We start from the raw sequence: 20,018 nt of genomic DNA, 5'->3' as shown, positions 1-20,018 counted from the left end.
CGATAGTGCTGTACGGCAGAACTGAATAGCTGCGATCACTCGATCGGCTACACATGAGAATGGTGCGCGGCGGTTGTTGAGAATTAAACAGCCACAGCAGCAATCGCTGTGATCCCTTTACAGTCATGAATTCCCATTACCGTGTTTGCAGTATCGACACAGCGCTCGCACGGCACCACAAGCGCGATTACAAGTAGGCCACAGAAGTCTGTTTACAGTGGAGGTGCCCTCCATCGAGAGAGGCAGTAACGGAACTGCGCTTATTTCTTCATTTTTCGTCTTGTCAAAGTCACTTCGGAAGTCTGTTTACATTTCCGGCTACCACTATCGTGCTGTTTGGGAAAACCTTCACGTCCAGCTGCTGCGCCCGTGCGCTCGTAAATTAGTTGTGACCCTCCATGGATTTGTAAGCTTTTACTTGCTAACGTGACACAAAAATTTGCCGCGTGAACAAGATAGTCCTTTCTGTCAGTGAAGTCGAAGTGCGGGAGCAGTTCAACATCGCGTTGGAGTTGACTGGTAAATTGACTGGTAAATACTTTTCAACATCGCGTTGGAGTTGACTGCAAAATTGACTGGTAATTACTTAGAAAACAGCAGGGGGCCAAACCAAAAAGAATTATCGGTTAAGAAGAAGGTGAAGGAAGGCGACCGATATGTGGAGAATTGGCATCATGAAGAAGTCCGCACTAGAGATCTATCGAACTTTTAAGCAGGAAATTGACAAGGAAAGGATCTATGATAATACTCTGGGTAGTTCTCTACTGTTTGAGGCCAGGACGGGAGTATTGCGAACCAAGACATATCGGGCCAAATACGAAGGGGTAGACACGGTATGCAGTGCGTGTGGGGAGGAAGAAGAAACTGCCGAACACTTGATAATGTTCTGTAAAGGGCTTCACCCTATAGTTTAGGATGATGGCGCAGAGGTTTTCAAAGCACTGGGGTTTAGGGACAGGGAGGGCAAAATAGACTTTAAGCGGGTAGAATTAACCAGAAGGAGGTTATCTGATTGGTGGCTAAAGTCAAGGCACGAGTGAAAATTAAACCCTTCTCTGCAAAGTATGAATCCTCAACCTCACTATTTAAAGGGAAAAAAAATAAATCCAGTTTTTGGTTCATTAAGTATTACGGCTTGGTGGCGCTAGCGACCGCCCGATCTAAAGGGTACAGCCATATCCATCCATCCATCCGGAGTTAAGCGTCTTGAAGTTCGAATGCGTCTACGCCGCCGCACAGACGCACGTTCTCCGGGTGGCGCTATCGTGCAGGTTTATCTAACCCATGTGCGCATGCGCCTAAATTTATTTCAGTCTGCGGGTGCACCAAGAAAAGAAATAGCTCCACAGTGTCACCGTAAGCGCATTGAACTGCCGAAACCGCCAAGATGGCGACATCCTGGAACGACGCTAGCGCACCTATGCCACAAATATAAATTATTGTGCAATGTTGTGCAAGAATGGTGCACTCTGCGGTGCTTTGCAGAAACAATTGGTGAAACAAAGCAGCAAACACCGTGCAAGCGCGTAGATACACGCCTGCCTAGGCATGCAACAAAGCCGGCTAACTTGGCATCGCCGTTAGCACCACAGTTGGGATAGTTTTTGCATGACGACACAAACTTATGTATAAGATTGGGCTCTGCGTTTCTCGGTGTACGTGAGTGCACGCGTTTTAAATTTAGTGGTAAATTCACGACATCACAAGGCATCCGGCAAAAATTATTGGATGAACCAGCAAGTCACGTGGTCTCGCCAATCAAGCGTAAAATTTAGCGGCAACTTCATGATGTCACGTGATCTCGCTAGACGGCGCTGCTTCGTCATTATCAACATGGTGCCATTACCGATTAAAGAACCTGCATGGTCAAATTATACTAGTCGCGAAACTTGGAACAAAAAGTGTCGAAAACTTATGGATAGATGGATAGATGTGGCTATACCCTTTAGATCGGGCGGCGGCTAATGCCACCTAGCCGTAATACTTAGTGAACTAATCACTAGATTTATCTTTTTTTTTCCTTTTACACAGTGAAGTTGAGGACTGGTACTTTGCAGTGAAAGGTTTAATTTTCACTCGTGCCTTGACTTTAGCCACCAATCAGATAACCTTCTTCTAGTTAATTCTACCCGCTTAAAGTCTACTTTGGCCTCCCTGTCCGTAAACCCCAGTGCTTTGAAAAACTCTGCACCATCATACTGAACTATAGGATGAAGCCCTTTACACAACATTATCATGTATTCGGCAGTTTACTCCTCCTCTCCACATGCACTGCATACCGTGTCTACCGCTTTGTATTTGGCCCAATATGTCTTGGTTCGCATACTCCCGTCCTGGCCTCAAACAGTAGAGAACTACCCCGAGTAATATCATAGATCCTTTCCTTGGCAATTTCCTGCATAAAAGTTCGATAGATCTCTAGTGCGGACTTCTTAATCATGCTAATTCTCCACATGTCAGTCTTCGTTTCCTTCACTATCTTCTTAACCGATAGTTCTTTTTGGTTTGGCCACCTGCTGTTTTCCGAATATTTACCAGTCAATTTCCTGGTTCGCTTCCTCCATTTTGTATTGACATTCTTCATGTACAAGTAGCTGAAAACCTTCCCAGCCCAACGCTCCTCCCCCTTTTCTCTCAATCGCTTCTCAAATTTGATCTTGCTGCTAGCTTCCCTGCCCTCAAATGATGTCCATTCGATATCACCTTGTACTTTCTGATTTGGTGTATTCCCGTGAGCTCCTAAAGCAAGCCTACCTATTCCACGTTGCTTAATTTGTAATCTTGCTTGAACTTCTGTTCTCATGCACTAGACCGCATTGCTGAACGTCAGCCCAGGAACCATGACCCTTTTTCATATTCCTCTTACCACATCATACCTATAGTAATTCCACAGTGCGCTATTTTTCATCACTGCTGCATTCCTACTACCTTTAGTCATCACGTATATTTCGTGCTCCCTTAGGTACTCGGTCCCATTGCTTATCTATACGCCCAGATATTTGTATTTATCTGTCATCTCTAGCGTGACATCATGTATCCTAAGCTCACAATCTTCATTATCATTAAAAATCATGACTGCTGATTTTTCTTTACTGAATCTGAAATCTAACCTATCTCCCTCATTACCACTCCCTCATCGTTACCATCATTATCACTCCCTTTCTCCCTCATCGCCAGAGGCATCAACGCCATCTGACGACTGAAGCGCAACTAGGTGAGGAGGGGACAAATTTCTAAAACCAAGAACTCAACATAATATTCCTAATTTTGTATGTGCCAAAAATTACTATAAATTTACATTACAGTTTGTCTTACACTTGGCTGCATGAGGTGTTTCCAGGCAATCTGCAGTAAAATCCCTAAATAAACCAATTCGGCAGGAAAAGGAGGGAGCAAATAAACAATATGGCGCTTGCATTACCAATGCAATGCTACCATTATTGTATGAAGCTCTATGAAGGCTACCAAGCAATGTGGAGAGGAGAAGCCTGCGCGGCGACACGAATGGCGCTAGTTTAGTTATTTCTAGGGACATTAATATGGAGGACTTGTGTTTAGTGCGGCGGGTTGCCGGGTCAACGAGGCATCGCACGTTGCGTGGTGGTTTCGTGCGTATCCTTCCGTAGTTTATTTATTTGCTTATGTGCGGTGTTGATTTGATTGATATGTGGGGTTTAGCGTCTCAAAACCACCATATGATTATGAGAGACGCCGTAGTGGAGGGCTCCGGAAATTTCGACCACCTGGGGTTCTTCAACGTGCACCCAAATCTGAGCACACGGGCCTACAACATCTCCGCCTCCATCGGAAATGCAGCCGGGATTGGATCCCGCGAGCTGCGGGTCAGCAGCCGAGTACCTTAGCCACTAGACTACCGCGGCGGAGCTATATGTGCTGTTCCCTGGGGTGGCATTTCGGAGCTGAACAATGTGTAGATATCCGCTATTGTAACTGCCTTCACTGGCGCACGGCCGGCATGCCCTCGCCTTTCGTGACGGTGAATGCGACACGCTAAGAAACGAAACGCTCCAAAGTGATATTCTCAAGGATGCTGTCCCGCTGCCGCAATTTCTTTATCTGCAAAGTTTTTGTTGTATTGGAAGAGCACTATTTGGTGTTCTCAATATTTCTTGTTTTATTTCTCTCGCGCACGCGTTTGGCCAGCCATAAAGGCGCAAATAAGATGGTGTATTTATAAAAAAAAAGCATGTAAAAAAAAAGGTCAGCGATTAAGAAAATTTTCAATCTCGCGCCATGTAGGGCAGATGTACCAAGTCTCTACCGCTTCCGGTTGTGACGTCATATTTTAAATTAATTTTTTGCTTGCTATTAGTTGTCCCCTCCGTACGTAGATGGCGACGGTTAGAGTATACTGTATATACAGCCACTCTAGCGGGGGTGGCAACGAGCCGCCGACGACTGAATGCATGGGCTTCTATGGCAGTTACGCTACCAGTTTGCGTATACCTTGGAACCTGCCCCAATGAAAGCTTCGTTAAACACATCTCAAAAGTTGACCTGACCCGTACGCACACCTGTTACTGCGACCAGTACTAACACTGGTTGGGCTGCCTAAAGGAAGTCGGCAGGGATTGGGATACCGCAGCCTCCACCGCGGTATTCCAATCCCTGGCGTGGCGACCCGTGGCCAGTCGTTTCAATACATTTGTTATGCGACGCTACCCTTCCAGGCGTGATCGTAATAATAGAGCAGTCAAGGCGGTGATGCTACAGTGGCTAGTCGATTTGAGTCACTTGTAATCATACTCGTAGCGCTAAAAACCACACGCATGCATACACAAGTAAGGAACAGCCACAAAAGACGGGCTGTAGACATAAACTGATTTTTTTTTACAGAAAGATAACATGGAAAAGCCAAAAACCGTCGTATACGAGCACATGCGCACCATCACACTCCCATGTGAATTTTTTTTATTTCTGCAGCTTCACGTGTTTATGATAATCATATGTGGGGTTTTACAATGCAAAAACACGATATGATTATGAGACGCCATAGTGGAGAGCTCCGGTGCTATGATCGAATCAGCGCGCCAAAAGCAGATGATTTCAGCCGCGATTTCGGCTCAACCGACGATGGCATAGTGTGCAATCAGTCGTGCCTTTCGTGTTCGCAACTCGATCTCACCGAACGGGTAGTGCTGAAGTAATAATTATTGCAGTTCATCGTCTCAAAACCACGATATAGATAGATATGCGGGGTGTAACGTCTCAAAATCACCATATGATTATGAGACGCCGCAGTGGAGGGCTCCGGAAATATTGACCACCCGGGGTTCTTTAACGTGCACCCAAATCTGAGTACACGGGCCTACAGCATTTTCGCCTCCATCGAAAATGCAGCCGCCCCAGCCGGGATTCGATACAGCGACCTGCGGGTCAGCGGCCGAATACCTTAGCCACTAGACCACCATGGCGCGACAAAACCACGATATGATTATGTAGGACGCTGTAGTGGAGGGCTACGAAAATTATTTTTTTTTGACCGCCTGTACTTAGCTAAGTACACGAACCTTCAGCGTGTCGACTCCATCAAAATTTGGCCGCCGCGGCCGGGATTCGTTCGAAGCACCAGACGAGCATCATAATTCAAACCCTCTCACTGTTCTGTACCATGAACTCGGCGATAACCGCGACCAGCCACCAGCAGCCGAAGCCCGATGGTGGACAAAGGAAGTTCGACTTTCAAAAATAACTTTCCGCGCTGCGCTATTAATTGTCGTAATGTAAAAACCAGTTAAAATGCCTGACCACGTAGCACGTCACAAAATTAATTAGGCTCTCGACGATGATGGCCTATGAAGACTTCATCCAAACGACTGGCCGCAGTCTTTATCATAAAAGACTTACCTGCTGCCGGGATTACCGTGTGTTATCATAAGTGTTGAGCACATTACATATATATGTCAGGAAGGTATACCTTCCAGACCGAAAGAAAATCATTTTTCTGTCCAAGCGACGAGGGCGAGCTTATAACATGGTCCCAGACAACTGCAACTGTGTCGCAGTTACTCCTTTTGGTTAATCGAACAGGGCATGAATCAAGGACTCGTTTCTTTGTTAGAGAGAATCCTTGATTTCGTTATTGGCTACTGTCATTAGCTGCTGTTGGTTAGCAGCTCACATCTAACTCTACATATATGGAACCTCGATGAAGGTGATGGAGAAGCGCGCCCCACAAGCCAAGCAAAAACGACGAAGTCGCTACGGGCGCGTGGCAACGCGCTCTCTTTCAAACTGGCCCGCTAGGTTCGGCGTCCAACCGTCAGCCGCTGCTGAGCGCTCTGGACGGTCCCGCCGACCCAGTGGGTCTGCTGACCTGATCGTCGCCAAAGCCTGTCGCGCTATGCGACCGAGCTGCTGCATCTGCATGGAGACCATTCATGCCAGTAGCAGCAGCAGCGACGGCAACAGCGTGAGCGCCACCGAGTGCGGCCACGTCTTCCACGACGTCTGTCTGCGTCGCTGGCTGACGACGTCCAACAGCTGCCCGACTTGTCGCAAGCAGCTCCACGACGAAAAGATCGTGAAGCTTTTTCTGGACGGGGCGGACTTGCTGCCCGACGGTTGCATTAGGAACGAGGGTGGCCCATTGCGACTAATTCAGCGTCAACTATGCGTGGCCAGGTCACAACTGGAAGAGGCCGCTGCTGTCGAGAAGAGACAGGCGGAGGAGGCCCACGCGCTACGCGGCAACGTGCGTCGACTCGAAGGCGTCGCGCGGACGTACAACTCAAAGTACGTCAACATGATGCGCGAGAACGGCCGCCTGAGGTCGCAACTGAGATACTTGAGGGAAGAAGTCAAGGACAGGAGGATACTCCGTAGAGAGAATTCAGCCCTTCGAAATGAGCTGTGCAGCAAAGAAAGGTAAGATGTATTTATATATACAACGAATGACGAGTTCGGTAATAATACCAATAATAATATCTGCTGCGTTTCAAAATCACGATTTGTTTATGGGAGACGCCGTAGTGGAGCCCTCCGGAAATTTTTACCACTTTTTGAGCATGGTCAGAAAACGCTGCCGATCAGTAGTAGAGGCTCTCGACAACACGCGAGCCAAATATTATAGCGCAGCACGCGGCCTAAAATTCACAATAAATGATAAAAGTCGGCGAAAAAATGCTTTCTATTTTGTCGACAAATGACGGAAGACGCTCGAAAATCACTCGCAGAAACCCCATCTATCAGCTATTGGCTGATATGAACATGGCGCACTCGGTCGTTACAGAGATCGCCACGGGAGGCCGCGACGTGTTCACACGTGCCGCGCGATCACACTGACGAAGCCGCGCATTCGAAGAAAAAGTGCTCAAGGTCACGAGGCGCTGTACATATTTTCTTTGCCCTAGTCATCCCTCCCTGCTTAGCTTCCAGCGCGTTCGTCGGGACGAGAGAATGAAATTGCAGCATGCGACAAAACTAACTCCACTCGCACTTGACGGATTGCTGAAGTGTTACAGGGCCCTTTTAACGTGCTCGTAAATCTAAGTACAGGGGCCTCAAACATTTTCGTCTCCATCGAAAATGCAGCAGCGGTAGTCGGGATTTCATCCCACTTCAGGTTTGCAGACCGCAGCGGGGAGAGAAGTTCGGTGGGTCTGCGAAATTACAATATGCATTGCGCTGCGAAAATTGATTTGAGAGGACTTTGATAGCTAAAGTTGATACTAAAGTTGCGGGGCGCCAAGATGTATAGCATGCCGACGTCTTTTAAGGCCTGGCCACACGCGTTCGTTGCAGCGCGTGGCTTTTTGACGCGGCGCCGCGCCCTCTCCTTAAGGACAAATACACGTACTGACGCGCTGGAGTGGATCCGTGTGATCAGGCCTTTAGAAATAACTTAGCCGCTTATAACACTGAATAACCATAACTGATCTTTAAGGCCCCGATGCAAGCGGTATCGAAACCGCGCAGCGAGATCGAACCGGGCACGCTCTGCTCGACCCAAAGCTTTTCCTTGTAACGAATTTTGAATGCTTGGCCTCTGAGATTAGAAGGCGGAGGTCATGGAAAGCGCGTCACGGCGCCGTCTAGTACCGAAACGCGGCAAAGCAGCTCGCATTTGCACATGCGGGTCACCTAACTTGGCCGTGCGGGAGCAGGCCGGTTATGTATTCTAAAAAAAAAAAAAAAAAAAAATGTGACGTAAGAATCGTATGTAGACGTGCAGAAAGTTTCCATCGTTTCGATTGAGCGTATGCGCCGTAGTCTGGATTGTGATAGATTGGAGATGAAGCCGAGATGACTAGTTCTTTTCTCTTTCCGTTATTCTTGCGTCACCCAACTCTGCTTTGCGTCCAGATGTTTCCGCGTGTTCGGCCAGCGCGTTCGACGAGACCTATTCTTTTTACGTCGTACATATGCTGTTTTAGTCTTGGCGGGAAAATTGCCAGTCTCGCTAACGTGACTGCCACTACAGTCTGCGCACGGGATGCCGTAGGCAACGGCTGAATTTTTTTTTTCAGGAGTAAAGCTCCTCTTAGTCTCAGCTTGTCCCGCGTCAGGCGTAACCGGCAGTATCTCCCGAACAGTATAATAGATGGCGCTGTCTCATAGAAGTACAAACAAACTACAGTTTAGTAGGATATTGTAGATGACGCCGTACCACTACTCTCCGATTGGCTGCTGCGCGGGCTGTGCCTGGGTGCGCGGAAAAGGAACGAGTGCCTCTCAGTCTGCTGGATCGTCACCGCACGAGTACTATCGTTAATGGGGCATGGGCGAAGCGGAGCGGCGGGTGTGGAGGGCCGCGACGGCTCGTGCTCATCGCCAGGCAAACAGACGCACGGACGGACGCTTCGCTCCACTCATCATCATTCACTCCGTGGATATGCTGCGAATTTTTTTCTTTTGGCAGCTTGTCGTTTACCCTTACAAGGGAATGCCTCAACTTGTTTGTTAGCACGTGTTCTACCTGCACATCGTAGGGGCTTAGAGCCCGCGCACGGTGCTCGCTGATACCAGCAGTATATGGCACAAAATTAAGCACGTTCTCTTAGTCTCCAGTTGTCAGAACGTGCTAGCTGACGTTCCACAGTGTGCACGAACGAGTCAGGATAGCCACTTTCTCTGAGAATTAAGCACCTTTTCTTAGTCTCTAGTCACCAGAACATGCTAGGTGACGTTCCACAGCGTGCATGAACAAGTGAGAGTAGCCACTTTCTCTGAGATCCCAATGCCCATGCTGCGCGTCGGCAGTCAAGTCCTCTGATTTTTCGCAAACTCTCTTTGCGCGATTCACAAGCAAGGCGACCACAGACCTTTTGTGAGAAACCAGGTACACGGAATTTAAATGTAAATAGCATCCTGTCTAGGTGCTCTTTCTGTATACGCTGAATGACATGCCTTCTCCTTCGTGTTTGACAAGGAAAGGAGGTTAACCGTACTGCTCATCTTTTACCGTAAACTTGATTTCTGCATTCATATCGTTCATGTGTCTAGTGAATGCATTCAATGCCTCCTTGATTACGCCGAACGCTTGATCCACATAACCTAAAAAAGGTCTTGGGGGCGCAGGACAAAACGAACTGAGTGCACGTTGTGCAAGACGTTTAATCGTCAAATTTGCTGCCATTGCTGAGATGACAGCACCCATTGGTGTCCCGAGTAAAAGCAACCCTCGGCACTTGTAAAAGCAACCCTCGAACGTGCAGTACGGGTTGTTGAAACAAAACGTCAAGAAGCGCCGCACATCCGAGACTTAATTGCTCTACGCTCAAACAATGTTGGAGTTTTTAGGGCTGAGACACATGCGTCAACAGCCAAGCCCGTAGGCATGCTGGTGAGTAAAGACTGGACGTAAAACGACATCAGGATGTCGTCATCCTTGTGGGCGATGTCGCGCACCTTAAGAAGTCACCGGAATGGCTGACGTATAAGAGTTGCCTCTGGCGATAACTGGTCGCAGCACTCGGTGCAGGTACTTGGACAGCTTATGTATGGGCGAGCGAGTGTAATCTACATTGGGGCGCATTAAAACCTCAGGCTTATGTGTCCTGGGCAATCCGTACAAGGTTGGCGCATAACCATTATGCCACAGGAGGGAGTAGTACAGAAACCTGTGTTAAAGTGGAACGCAACAGAATACGTTGGAAAAAAGCTTTTGAAATACCCATTGCAGCTATGATGTAAGGCCCTTTCTAAGGTATTCATACGTGCTACTGTCTGAAAGCAGAGCCATCAATTTGTTATCGTAGGCGGCACTATCAAGCAGCACTGTAGCATTGCCTTTGTCTGCAGGGAGCACAATTTTGGAATTGCTCCGAAGGCGTATGATTGCTGCATTTTCTGACGGAGAGACTAAAACAGCATATGTATGACGTAAAAAAGAAGGTCTCATAGAACGCACTGGCTGAACACGAGGAAACATCTGGATACAAAACAGACTGAGATAACGCAAGAATAACGGAAAGAGAAAAGAACTGGTCATCTCGAATCAACTACAATCCAGAAAATGGCAACCACAAAGTCGAAATGATGGAAACTTTCCACACATTATTTATATCACATTTTATAGCATACATAACCGGACTACTCTGGCACAAATTTTGTGAACAAGGCTCCCGTACGGGGGCTGAAACTTCTTGATTTTATCATGGTCAGCGTCTTGTTTTAATTTTCTCTCTGATCATGCTAAAAGTCTTGCAGGGCCTCCTAAATGCTCTCCTCTACTTCATAGCGGCAGAGAAGGCGAGTATTGTAGCCGATATATGGCATAGGGAACCCCAACACAACGTATACCTTCCCCAATGCAGCAACACCCATACTGCCCGCATGCCTTCACACGCTTTGTCTCACTCACAGAGTGCAGTGTGTTGGCCGCGATAAAATTTTTGGAACATTAGCGTGGCAAGGGGTGAGGATCAACGCCCATACCCCGAAAATTTTGTATTTTGTTTGTGCGCATCGCATCTTCTCATGCATACATTTTTCAATAGGCATGAGATACACGATTGTAGAAATGCACCTACGTGTACAAAAAGTGGTTGAAGCATCCCCCTCTCCCCCAATTCCTGCCTATGGCTCCAATGTGGAACACTACAATGATAAATTCTTGCTAGCAGAGTCCTTCTAATTATCATTGCAAAAAAAGGCAATCTACCTTTAATGCTTTAAAAGTTATGGCTGAGTGCAATAAATGCTCAATGGTGAAATTTCAAATGAGACGTATTGACGATGACATTGGCAAATGTAGTAACCACCTAGCTTGTTCAGAGATAACTGAAGGCACCATTGCAAACGAAGACTGTACTGCATCTACTTGCAGTGTCTCCATAATTCAAAACACTTTCTGGTCACTGCTATGTCATAAAAATGCGTGAATATACACAAACAGCTGGTACGATTATTAGCCACGAATGTTTGATATATGGAAAGAAGTAGCGACACTTTTCTTTCCCACTCTGCAGACAACTAGCGATTTCCGAAGAGATCCGTAAACGCATGGATCATGCGATGGGTGGCCTCAGGGTCCAGTTAGACCAGCGTGAAGCCCTGTTGCAGCAGCAGGTGCAGCAAATCCAAGCACTGCAGGAGGGTTCCCATCATCAAGCCGAATTCACGTTTCAGAGCATTCAGTGGCCACTACCAAGTTGGTCTGACAGGTCGGATGACTCGCCACAAAGGTGCGCTCCTGAATGTGTAGGCGGGTAGCTGTGGAGTCGTCAGTTTTGTCACAATATAAATGGGATACCAGGGATGCTATTTTGGAAACTGTGCAATTGTCATGCATTGTCAGCTTTGAAGTAGCGAAGGGCTGATTTGGCCGTTCTGATTGACTCAATGGGCTGTCATTACAGAATTCTGCAATATAGAGCAATTTGATAATTTACTGGTGGTGACAAGCTAGTGACAAGGCTAAATGAAAGCAGGAGTAGATAAGCCACTTTTCTACTTGAAGAAAACTTGTATGTATGCCAGCAGATTGGGTCAAATGTTCCGTGATGTCATGCCAACAGTGAAATTCTTTAATACCCCTCAGGATTGACACTTTAGAGTATGGAGACACAGAGGGCAGAAACAGTGCTGCACTAAATTCTGTAAGCTGAGTTGGTCAGGCTAGATTAAACCAGAACACACACACTACAAAATTGTAAGATACAAGAATATTTGGCTTCCAAGAATTGAAATTCTGCTTTAGTGAAATTGTGATGAAATCTTCTTGCCCGTGTACATGATGCACACAGTATTAACTTTTGACGTACAATATTGCTGAACTTATATGGTCCACTTACACGCTCCCCTCACACTAATTGTGAATGTATGAACAGTGCTTCCATCTACAACCTGGATAGCTAAATTTTCTTTTGTGCTATGTCCAGTGGTCTAGGTCCAGCTCCGAAGCGTCCACGGTTGTAACCAGGATGACTATACTCAGTGAAGTACGTATACCATTTGTCTGAGCAAATAATTTCCTTTACATTCACCATGTCGCAGACAATATTGTCACATGACTTGTCAAGTTAGGAGCAAACGCTATAACTCTCCTGGAACTTTTTGTACTTCTAAAGAAAAAAAGATGAGACGTCCAGGCAGGTTATACTGCCAAGACTTAGCGAGATTATTGTGCATGCACAGACAATCTAGATGCTGGAACAGCACCACCCACAGTTGACCTCCTAAGGAAGGGACTGCATGGGCCCTGGAACGGCAGGTGGAAGGGAATCGCCCCCCTTTTTTTTTTCACTGGAGGGTGCGGTGTGAGCCCTCGCACCCCTCCTCCCAAGTACAAAACAGGGCTCTACCTAAACCTTTGGCGGGGCACTACTTCAGCACCTAGAATTTTCATCCAGCCAGAAGGATCTGTCTCAAAGATGCTTAATCTCAAGCGTATGGTCATGCACTAATGTGCTTGCAGAAGAAGTTTTGTTTGGACTCTCAAAAAATGTTTATGCACACCTTGCTCCATGAATGTCAGGTGTGCATCTTAGCTGCATATAGTTCTAATAGGCAAGCACATGCCTGACAAAATCTGTTTAATGTACACAACTGCTGGTTGCACAGAACAACTGTCACCCTCACTCATTAGTAAGGCTATTGGCAAAGGCTAGCTATAATGAACACTTCTGGTATGCTTAAGGGGACTGGCAAACAGTTTTCATGGTACCCATTTCCTTTAGTCAAGTGAGAAAGCTTACAGGTCAGAGTTTCTAATCATAGAATGTTACTGCACAGAATGATGCAAAAAAATTATAATCAGAATTGTTCTCTCGGCAACGATTGTGACATTGTACACACAAGAAATGCAGTAAACAGTGGGTGTTGAGCTTGACAGCAATTTGTATTTTCGTGCTACAGTTCGTTGTGCATGCGTGCACTGAATGCATAGGCACTGTGACTCAACATTTTCCGCTGTTTGATGTGAAGGCAGTGCTGTTACTCAGCATCAACTCTACCTACCTCGTAAGCAGCATAGCATAGAGCAGGGATGAATATTAACAAAAATACCTCAATCTTGAGCATGAAAGCATCAGACTAGCACAGCAAATTAAATGACTCCACAGTGCAGCAATTCGGCTGCATGACACAGCAGTCTTTTGTAACTTTAAAATGCAAATTAAAAATATAATCCTACTGAAATAGTGAAATGGATGCTTGAATTTGTCACTGTGATCCACGGTCCCTTTATTTCTACCGTGATGTAGACAAACATTCTGGTCTCTCGAACGAGCTGTGCACGAACACCCTACTAGTACGAAATAGTCTCTATGAAAACATCATTAAAAATATTGACTCATCATTCTTACAGAAAACCGATGCTTCCATCGCAGGGAACAGTGGATAGAGAAGACAACCTGAAGAATTCTGCCATAGGTCTTGCCCCGAGACTAACTACCGATATAGGCAGAATACCAACAGCAGTGCTAGGCTAAAGACATTTGCAAGATGATCCCCATAAGAAAAACAACCCTGCGTAGCACGATGGCAAGACTCTATAATTTAGAAACGTACACAATCAATAAAAATGCACACAGATCGGGTCTTTATGAAAATTTAATTTTAGCATGACAATAAACGAATCCCTGTGATGAATCCATGTTTTGTTTTAAAATAATTTATTCAGCTGCTCTGTCAAATACTTCATTCGTGTTATCACATGCCTTATTTCTTACCCCCCCCCCCCCCACCTTCTTATTTAATGCTTTGCAAACAGCCCTAAAGCATGAAATAAATGGTGACGATGCTTTGTTGATGTTGTACGATGCTTTGTGATGTTTTGTACAACGTAAAGTATGATGCTTGTGCTGCAATTGTTGCAAAAATGTGCAAAAATGCCCCGCCGCGGTGGCCTAGTGGCTAAGGTACTCGGCTGTTGACCCGCAGGTCGCGGGTTCGATTCCCGGCTGCGGGCGGCTGCATTTCCGATGGAGGCGGAAATGTTGGAGGCCCGTGTACTCAGATTTGGGTGCACGTTAAAGAACCCCAGGTGGTCAAAATTTCCGGAGCCCTCCACTACGGCGTCTCTCATAATCAAATGGTGGTTTTGGGACGTTAAACCCCACAAATCAATCAAAATGTGCAAAAATGTTTCGACATGGACTTGGAATATAATGCAACAGCAATTCATTGCCTTGCATATTGCACACTTTTACTTTCATGCTATGATGGATGGTAAATTCAAGTGGTTTATGGAGTGAACCAACTCTGCTTGCAGTGATGTGGAATTTCTGGAGGACAGGAGTGCCTGGTGTTGTAGAAGTGATTGGAGAAGCAATACCACCAGGTTTCAATGAACGTCACTTAACGTTCCCAGCTCTAAATAGAGATCACTTCTGAGCTGTTGCTTGATGCTCTGAATGAACAATGGCATTGCAGAAGCTTGGTTTAAGGAGGTCGCTTGTAAAGCACATTTTGAGAGTGCATGAAAGTGACAAGCCAAATGCACCACGAGTGTATTTGCCGTGCTGAAAGTTTCCACAGCTTGGCCAACACTAGTGAGGCGTAAAAACTCGGAAGCTTACTTGAACACTAACTAATGGCCCTGCATCCTGATAGCTAGGTACGGAAAAATGGTTGAGTGGAAAGTGGTGAAGATGCAGAAGGAAGCCAAGGCTGTAGGCAGGCCCAGGTCTCCTTCCACAATCTATCTTGCAAGGCACGATCTTTTGACTGTGGTGCTGGCTCAGTTATGGCACATTCCTCCAGGTAAACACCACTGACACCTTCCATATCTGAAGACAAGGCAGCATAGAGGCTTGTTTGTGCTCCTTCTTCTGGTGTCTGTGAAAAAGAGCAGACCACCTTATCAGAGCCAACTTCGCCGCGATGGTCTAGTGGCTAAGGTACTCGGCTGCTGACCTATAGGTCGCGGGATCGAATCCCGGCTGCGACAGCTGCATTTTTGATGGAGGCGAAAATGCTGTAGGCCCATGCGCTCAGATTTGGGTGCATGTTAAATAACCCTAGGTGGTCGAAATTTCTGAAGCCCTCCACTACGGCGTCTTTCATAATAATATGGTGGTTTTTGTACGTTAAACCCCACATATCAATCATCAATCAACATTTGTTACGGGCATATTAAACAGCTTAACGGCAAAGGGAAGTGAACAAAATGGCGAATAACTCGACTTGTACTAAGGTCACGCTGTATGTGCATTTTATATAAAGACAGATGAGTTTGGGTGATTGTGCCGCACCTTCACCCATGCACGCAGTCACTGGCAAAGGAGGATATGCAGGTATACAATAAAAAAAAACATACCTTGAAGAAAATTCCAGAAACTAAGGGAGTCCAAAAGACTCTTTTGTAGAGATTGGTATCAACAATCCCAGGGTGCAGGCAATTTACGGTCACGGGAATGTGCTCCACACGAAAATAACGAGCCAGTGACTGGGTGAACATCACTTGGGCTAGCTTTGATTGTGCATAGCTGAAGTAACTTGAATAGAGATTTCTGTAGAGGGGAAAAAAGAAAAAAAAAGCATTACTGCACAGGTAGGAGTGTATGAGACTGCATAATTATGAAACTTCTATCAAACAATGCAATGAAAATATGCAGGACAACATACCTGCCGTGCATGTCATCGAAGTTTATGCGAGCTACTTTGTGAACGCACGAGGAAACATTAACTATTCTAGCCATTCTCTTCGGTGTACCGGCCGATATCAATCGGGGGAGCAGCAGAGCAGTCAAGAGACAGTGGCCAAGGTAGTTGATGCTTAGGTGTGATTCAAATCCATCCTCAGTTTCCTGGTATGGAGTGAACATGACGCCAGCTGCAATATGTGCACACATGTATTCTTCAGTAAACTAGCACCACTGCACAAATAAAATGAAGCAAGAGCTCACCACCACAGATGAGTATGTCTACGACGACATTGCGCCGGAGAATTTCTTGCGCAAAGTTGTCAACAGATGACATTGACCTCAGGTCAAGAGGCAGTATTTCCACTGTAATGTAGCAGAGTGAAATCTCAAGGTCATGACAAAACTAATATTCATCAATGTACACCTGCGAGAAGTATGAAAGAAAATGCCTAAGTTCGTACTGTGGTTGTTTCCTACCACACAGTGCCTCTTCGTAGTGACAGAGTGGGCCTAGAGAATTTAAGGTGCAATACAGTTTTTTTAGAGCGTTGTGTGTGCAACTGCCTTCGAGTGTCACCACTATGCATTCGCAGATGCAAGCGACACCTTAGGTTAGCATATGTACACCTATTTTTCAAAAATGGCATGCACAGCCAAGAAACCCAAGCCCTGGGTACCCTTTCGCAAAACTCTTAGCATGTTCGTTTTCTGGAACACATGCTATATGTCTGTTGCAAAGCTAAAATTATTCCACGATGCTAAATTTTTTACAGGACAGTTACTCTGACATCTAACAAACATTTCAAGGTGGGCTGTTCTAAGGTAGGTAGGAGGGGAAAAAAAAAGTAACATGGACTTCCCCATAAGAGTTGCATAATTTATCTCGCATGTTGCTCGGGGCTGTATATATACAGCGACACAAAACACACCTTCACTTCCAGGAATGGCTTCTTCCAGGTATTTCTTGACATTGATAGATCTTACTGGTGTAGAACTTCCTGAAAACATTGTGCATTTATGAAAAATCAATGTGCATACACAGAAGTGGAAGCAAGCACTCACCACGAAACAGGACGTAGAGAGAGAGAGAGAGAGAGGGAAGTGAAGGTTTTGTAGCACTGGAAGAGTTGCCTTTTTTGCTAATTAAAACGATAGCGTACGTGCGCGTGCACACACGCACGCGAGCGCACGCACGCTCGCTTCCTCTTTTAACACATATTTCATGCTTATTTTTATGTCAATAACGCCGGCTGTATGTGGTCGACGTTTCGGCTTTCTCAGAATCACCAGGTGAATCTCGACGCAAAGTATTATCATGCTACATAGAAAAATGGACCTCAGGTACTGTACCCTACAAGAGTTTTGTAAATTTTGGTTTTCATCGAGCCCGAAGATGATCGACAACGTGCGCCCGAGTTTCGGCACAATATCTGATAAGATAATATAACGATACTTACCGACAATCACTCGCGCGTTCCGGTATAGCAAGGCTCTGACCGTTTCCAATCCTAAACCCTGCGTCCCACCGGTAACGACAGCAGTTTTCTTCTCTACAGAACAATCTGAAGACGAGCACGTGAGTGTAGCAATCAAGTTATGTTCGTTGTGGAGGAAAGCGCGAAGTATTGCAAGTACTTACAAGCCACTTTCGGAGCCGGAAGAGCAAACACACCTCTGAACCTTTGCGCACACTCTCTGAAAAAGTACTCCGCTGCAATGAGATGAATTTTGAACCAAGCTTCAAGGTGGAATGCCGCGCACTCCAACAAGCGGCGAATCATCGTCGCCGTTATCTCCGGTAGCCTCGATTCAGCTGTTGTCGACAGGAGTGCTTCTTCCGTGTAGCGCGAACAAGTGCGAGCGCACACCTTTCATCATAAATCACCGTGCCTAACCTGCAGCGCGTCGCCAGTTTGACGCGTGCTAAGCCGCACAAAACAAATCCACGTGGGTACGTCCATTCAAGCATCACTCGTTACACGGCTTCAACCAACCGCATAAACTCCCCTAGGCGCTAGCTAAGAAAAGTTACATACGTAATCAACTCCGGGCAAACCAACTAGCACACTCTCGCATCTCAAAATCCCGCCACATTGCGGCGCTCTGAGCGTTTGTGCGATAGCGGCTCCGTGGACGATTAACGTCCGATGTACGCACGTTTTCGACTGTTCCGATTCGCTGGAGACGTTGCCTACGCACATCGTGGGCCAGATGTAGAAAGATCGGCTGAGTAATGAAACGTTTGGGAAAAGAATTTTCTGCACGACCGCGCTGTGGGAGGAAATGGGTGGCATAGGAGAAAACGAATGTGAATAATTTGACCCAACTTCCTCCTTTACCGAAGGAGACCAAGGACAAAGTTACAAAGCTTGTCCAGTTATCGAAAACGATGGAAACGAAGCACGATGTCTAGATATTTTTTTGGATCAAATTAGGAATTGATAAAACAATTCTTCTTCACTGTGTGCTCTAACGAAAAGCCTTCATTGATGCCCTCGGATATTCTTTACGTGTCAAAGAAGGAAAAAATTATATAACTGAAAAGCGTCAAAACTTCTGTTGAACGATATAGTTGAAAGGTGTGGCATTCTTACTCATATAGCTTTCATGTATACAAAAATGCACTTGATTCAGTAGCGCTTCTAACAGTCGTAGAAGCACCAAGGCATACATGAGTACCCTATAAAATATCTCTAAATACTTCAAATCTATCTTAAGTTACTGTTCGGATGAGTGGAAACGCACCGACAAAAAAATATGGCTTCAAGTATGAACGTTTTCTATGCCATTCACTGCATGCTAGGAGTACAAGCAATTAGAATGGGAACTGCAAAGAGTAAAGATGAACGGAGAATACCTTGCAACCTATGGTATTCACACGACATTGTCCTTTTCAGAAATGCTGTGGAAGAATGCTAACAATTGCGAATATCCTAAGAAGACCTAAAAGGAAATTTTTGCATAAATATGTTCATATATCTATAGATAAATTAGTAAGATGGCATCCAGGTTATGCAAAAGAAATGTATAGATAGATAATTACCAGTGGAGCACATACAGCAGGCACTGCCACATTTATCATGACTGACAGCTCACAGCTATCTTTTAAAAGCAGGGGTGTGCGAATAGTGAATATTGAGATCAAATCGAACATGAATAATGGTGGCACTGAATTGAATATGCATATAGTAATCAAATACTGTTCAAATAGTAAGTAGACCATTTTAAAAGTAGTCTTACAACACCACAACATCTTGTTTGAAACAAATATTCACATGCTTTTACTAAAGACCATTACAGCTAGGTATAATTGACTCAAAATACCACAATAACAAAAACTAAGGTAGGTTCGTATACAGGAGGAACTAGAGCATTCATGATATTTTGGAAGTTTAAGTTCGAATACAGCATTCACTAACGTTATCAGTGTAAGACTATCAGCTAATTTTAAATAATACTGGGCCACAAGAACAAACCAATATGGAACCAAACACAGTAGATACAGGTAAAGATGCTTAGAAGCTCATTAACCTGTCATCACAACATGGCCTGCTCACCGAAAGCATGTAACAATCTGCGTTTAAATCTACATCTGTAAAAACAAACTGCGCGAATGCAACACTAGCATCTGTTGTTGATCATGAAGCTGCAAGCGGTTATTACAAGAAGAAGACAGGAGCTGATTAATGCGATACAGCTGCAGCATAGCAAAAAGCGAGCAATAGTGAAGTTTCCAGAAGAAACACAATCATGTGGCTATCAATATAGTGTCGGTAGCCTAGTAGAAGCTTGGGCTGGGTGCAGATCACTTTAGAGATTAAAAAGAAGAAGAATGACCTTCGGCTGTTCCAAAGTTTCGTTGTTTTGGGGTTTTCCCCAATGGTGATGATTATTTGAAATCTATTAAAAAAATATTCAGCATTTTGAATGTCATTGAATATGTATTATTTAATTCAAGTACTCAAT

The 20,018-nt window shown here is 45.4% G+C and overlaps 2 protein-coding genes across 3 annotated transcripts; one reads left to right on the top strand and one right to left on the bottom strand.

Moving 5' to 3' along the window:
• The first annotated feature begins 6,212 nt into the window (after positions 1 to 6,212).
• On the top strand, positions 6,213 to 14,098 carry LOC119169241 (uncharacterized). 2 transcript variants are annotated; one of them, XM_075880894.1, is made up of 4 exons: positions 6,213 to 6,888; positions 11,433 to 11,648; positions 12,345 to 12,404; positions 13,794 to 14,098. In XM_075880894.1, exons 1-3 carry the CDS (start codon positions 6,365 to 6,367, stop codon positions 12,379 to 12,381), a joined length of 777 nt encoding a protein of 258 aa, XP_075737009.1. In that variant the 5' UTR covers positions 6,213 to 6,364; the 3' UTR covers positions 12,382 to 12,404; positions 13,794 to 14,098. The 2 variants fall into 2 exon arrangements, with proteins under 2 accessions (XP_075737009.1, XP_075737017.1); XM_075880902.1 differs by having other exon boundaries at positions 13,772 to 14,098.
• A 409-nt stretch (positions 14,099 to 14,507) lies between these two features.
• LOC119170035 (polyprenol dehydrogenase) lies at positions 14,508 to 18,112 on the bottom strand. Its single transcript, XM_037421061.2, has 7 exons — positions 17,692 to 18,112; positions 17,510 to 17,614; positions 16,982 to 17,050; positions 16,314 to 16,415; positions 16,033 to 16,240; positions 15,725 to 15,917; positions 14,508 to 15,243 (listed from the first exon to the last, which is right to left on the bottom strand). The coding sequence occupies exons 1-7, from the start codon at positions 17,831 to 17,833 to the stop codon at positions 15,019 to 15,021; spliced, it is 1,044 nt and encodes a 347-aa protein (XP_037276958.2). The 5' UTR covers positions 17,834 to 18,112; the 3' UTR covers positions 14,508 to 15,018.
• Positions 18,113 to 20,018: the final 1,906 nt, after the last annotated feature.

Source organism: Rhipicephalus microplus, chromosome 2, assembly GCF_043290135.1.
Source record: "Rhipicephalus microplus isolate Deutch F79 chromosome 2, USDA_Rmic, whole genome shotgun sequence".
Classification (NCBI taxonomy): Eukaryota; Metazoa; Arthropoda; class Arachnida; order Ixodida; family Ixodidae; genus Rhipicephalus; species Rhipicephalus microplus.
The sequence above is the reverse complement of the archived record's forward strand: the minus strand, read 5'-3'. Positions and strand labels throughout refer to the sequence as shown.

Excerpts from the sequence above, each read along its gene's own strand:
- LOC119169241 (XM_075880894.1), top strand. The coding sequence starts at position 6,365 with ATGCGACCGAGCTGCTGCATCTGCATGGAGACCATTCATGCCAGTAGC. Across the intron at positions 6,889-11,432 it reads GAGCTGTGCAGCAAAGAAAG|ACAACTAGCGATTTCCGAAG; the intron begins GTAAGATGTATT and ends CCCACTCTGCAG. Across the intron at positions 11,649-12,344 it reads TCGGATGACTCGCCACAAAG|TGGTCTAGGTCCAGCTCCGA; the intron begins GTGCGCTCCTGA and ends TGCTATGTCCAG.
- LOC119170035 (XM_037421061.2), bottom strand. The coding sequence starts at position 17,833 with ATGATTCGCCGCTTGTTGGAGTGCGCGGCATTCCACCTTGAAGCTTGG. Across the intron at positions 16,241-16,313 it reads AGACATACTCATCTGTGGTG|CTGGCGTCATGTTCACTCCA; the intron begins GTGAGCTCTTGC and ends CACATATTGCAG. Across the intron at positions 15,918-16,032 it reads TTCGATGACATGCACGGCAG|AAATCTCTATTCAAGTTACT; the intron begins GTATGTTGTCCT and ends TCCCCTCTACAG.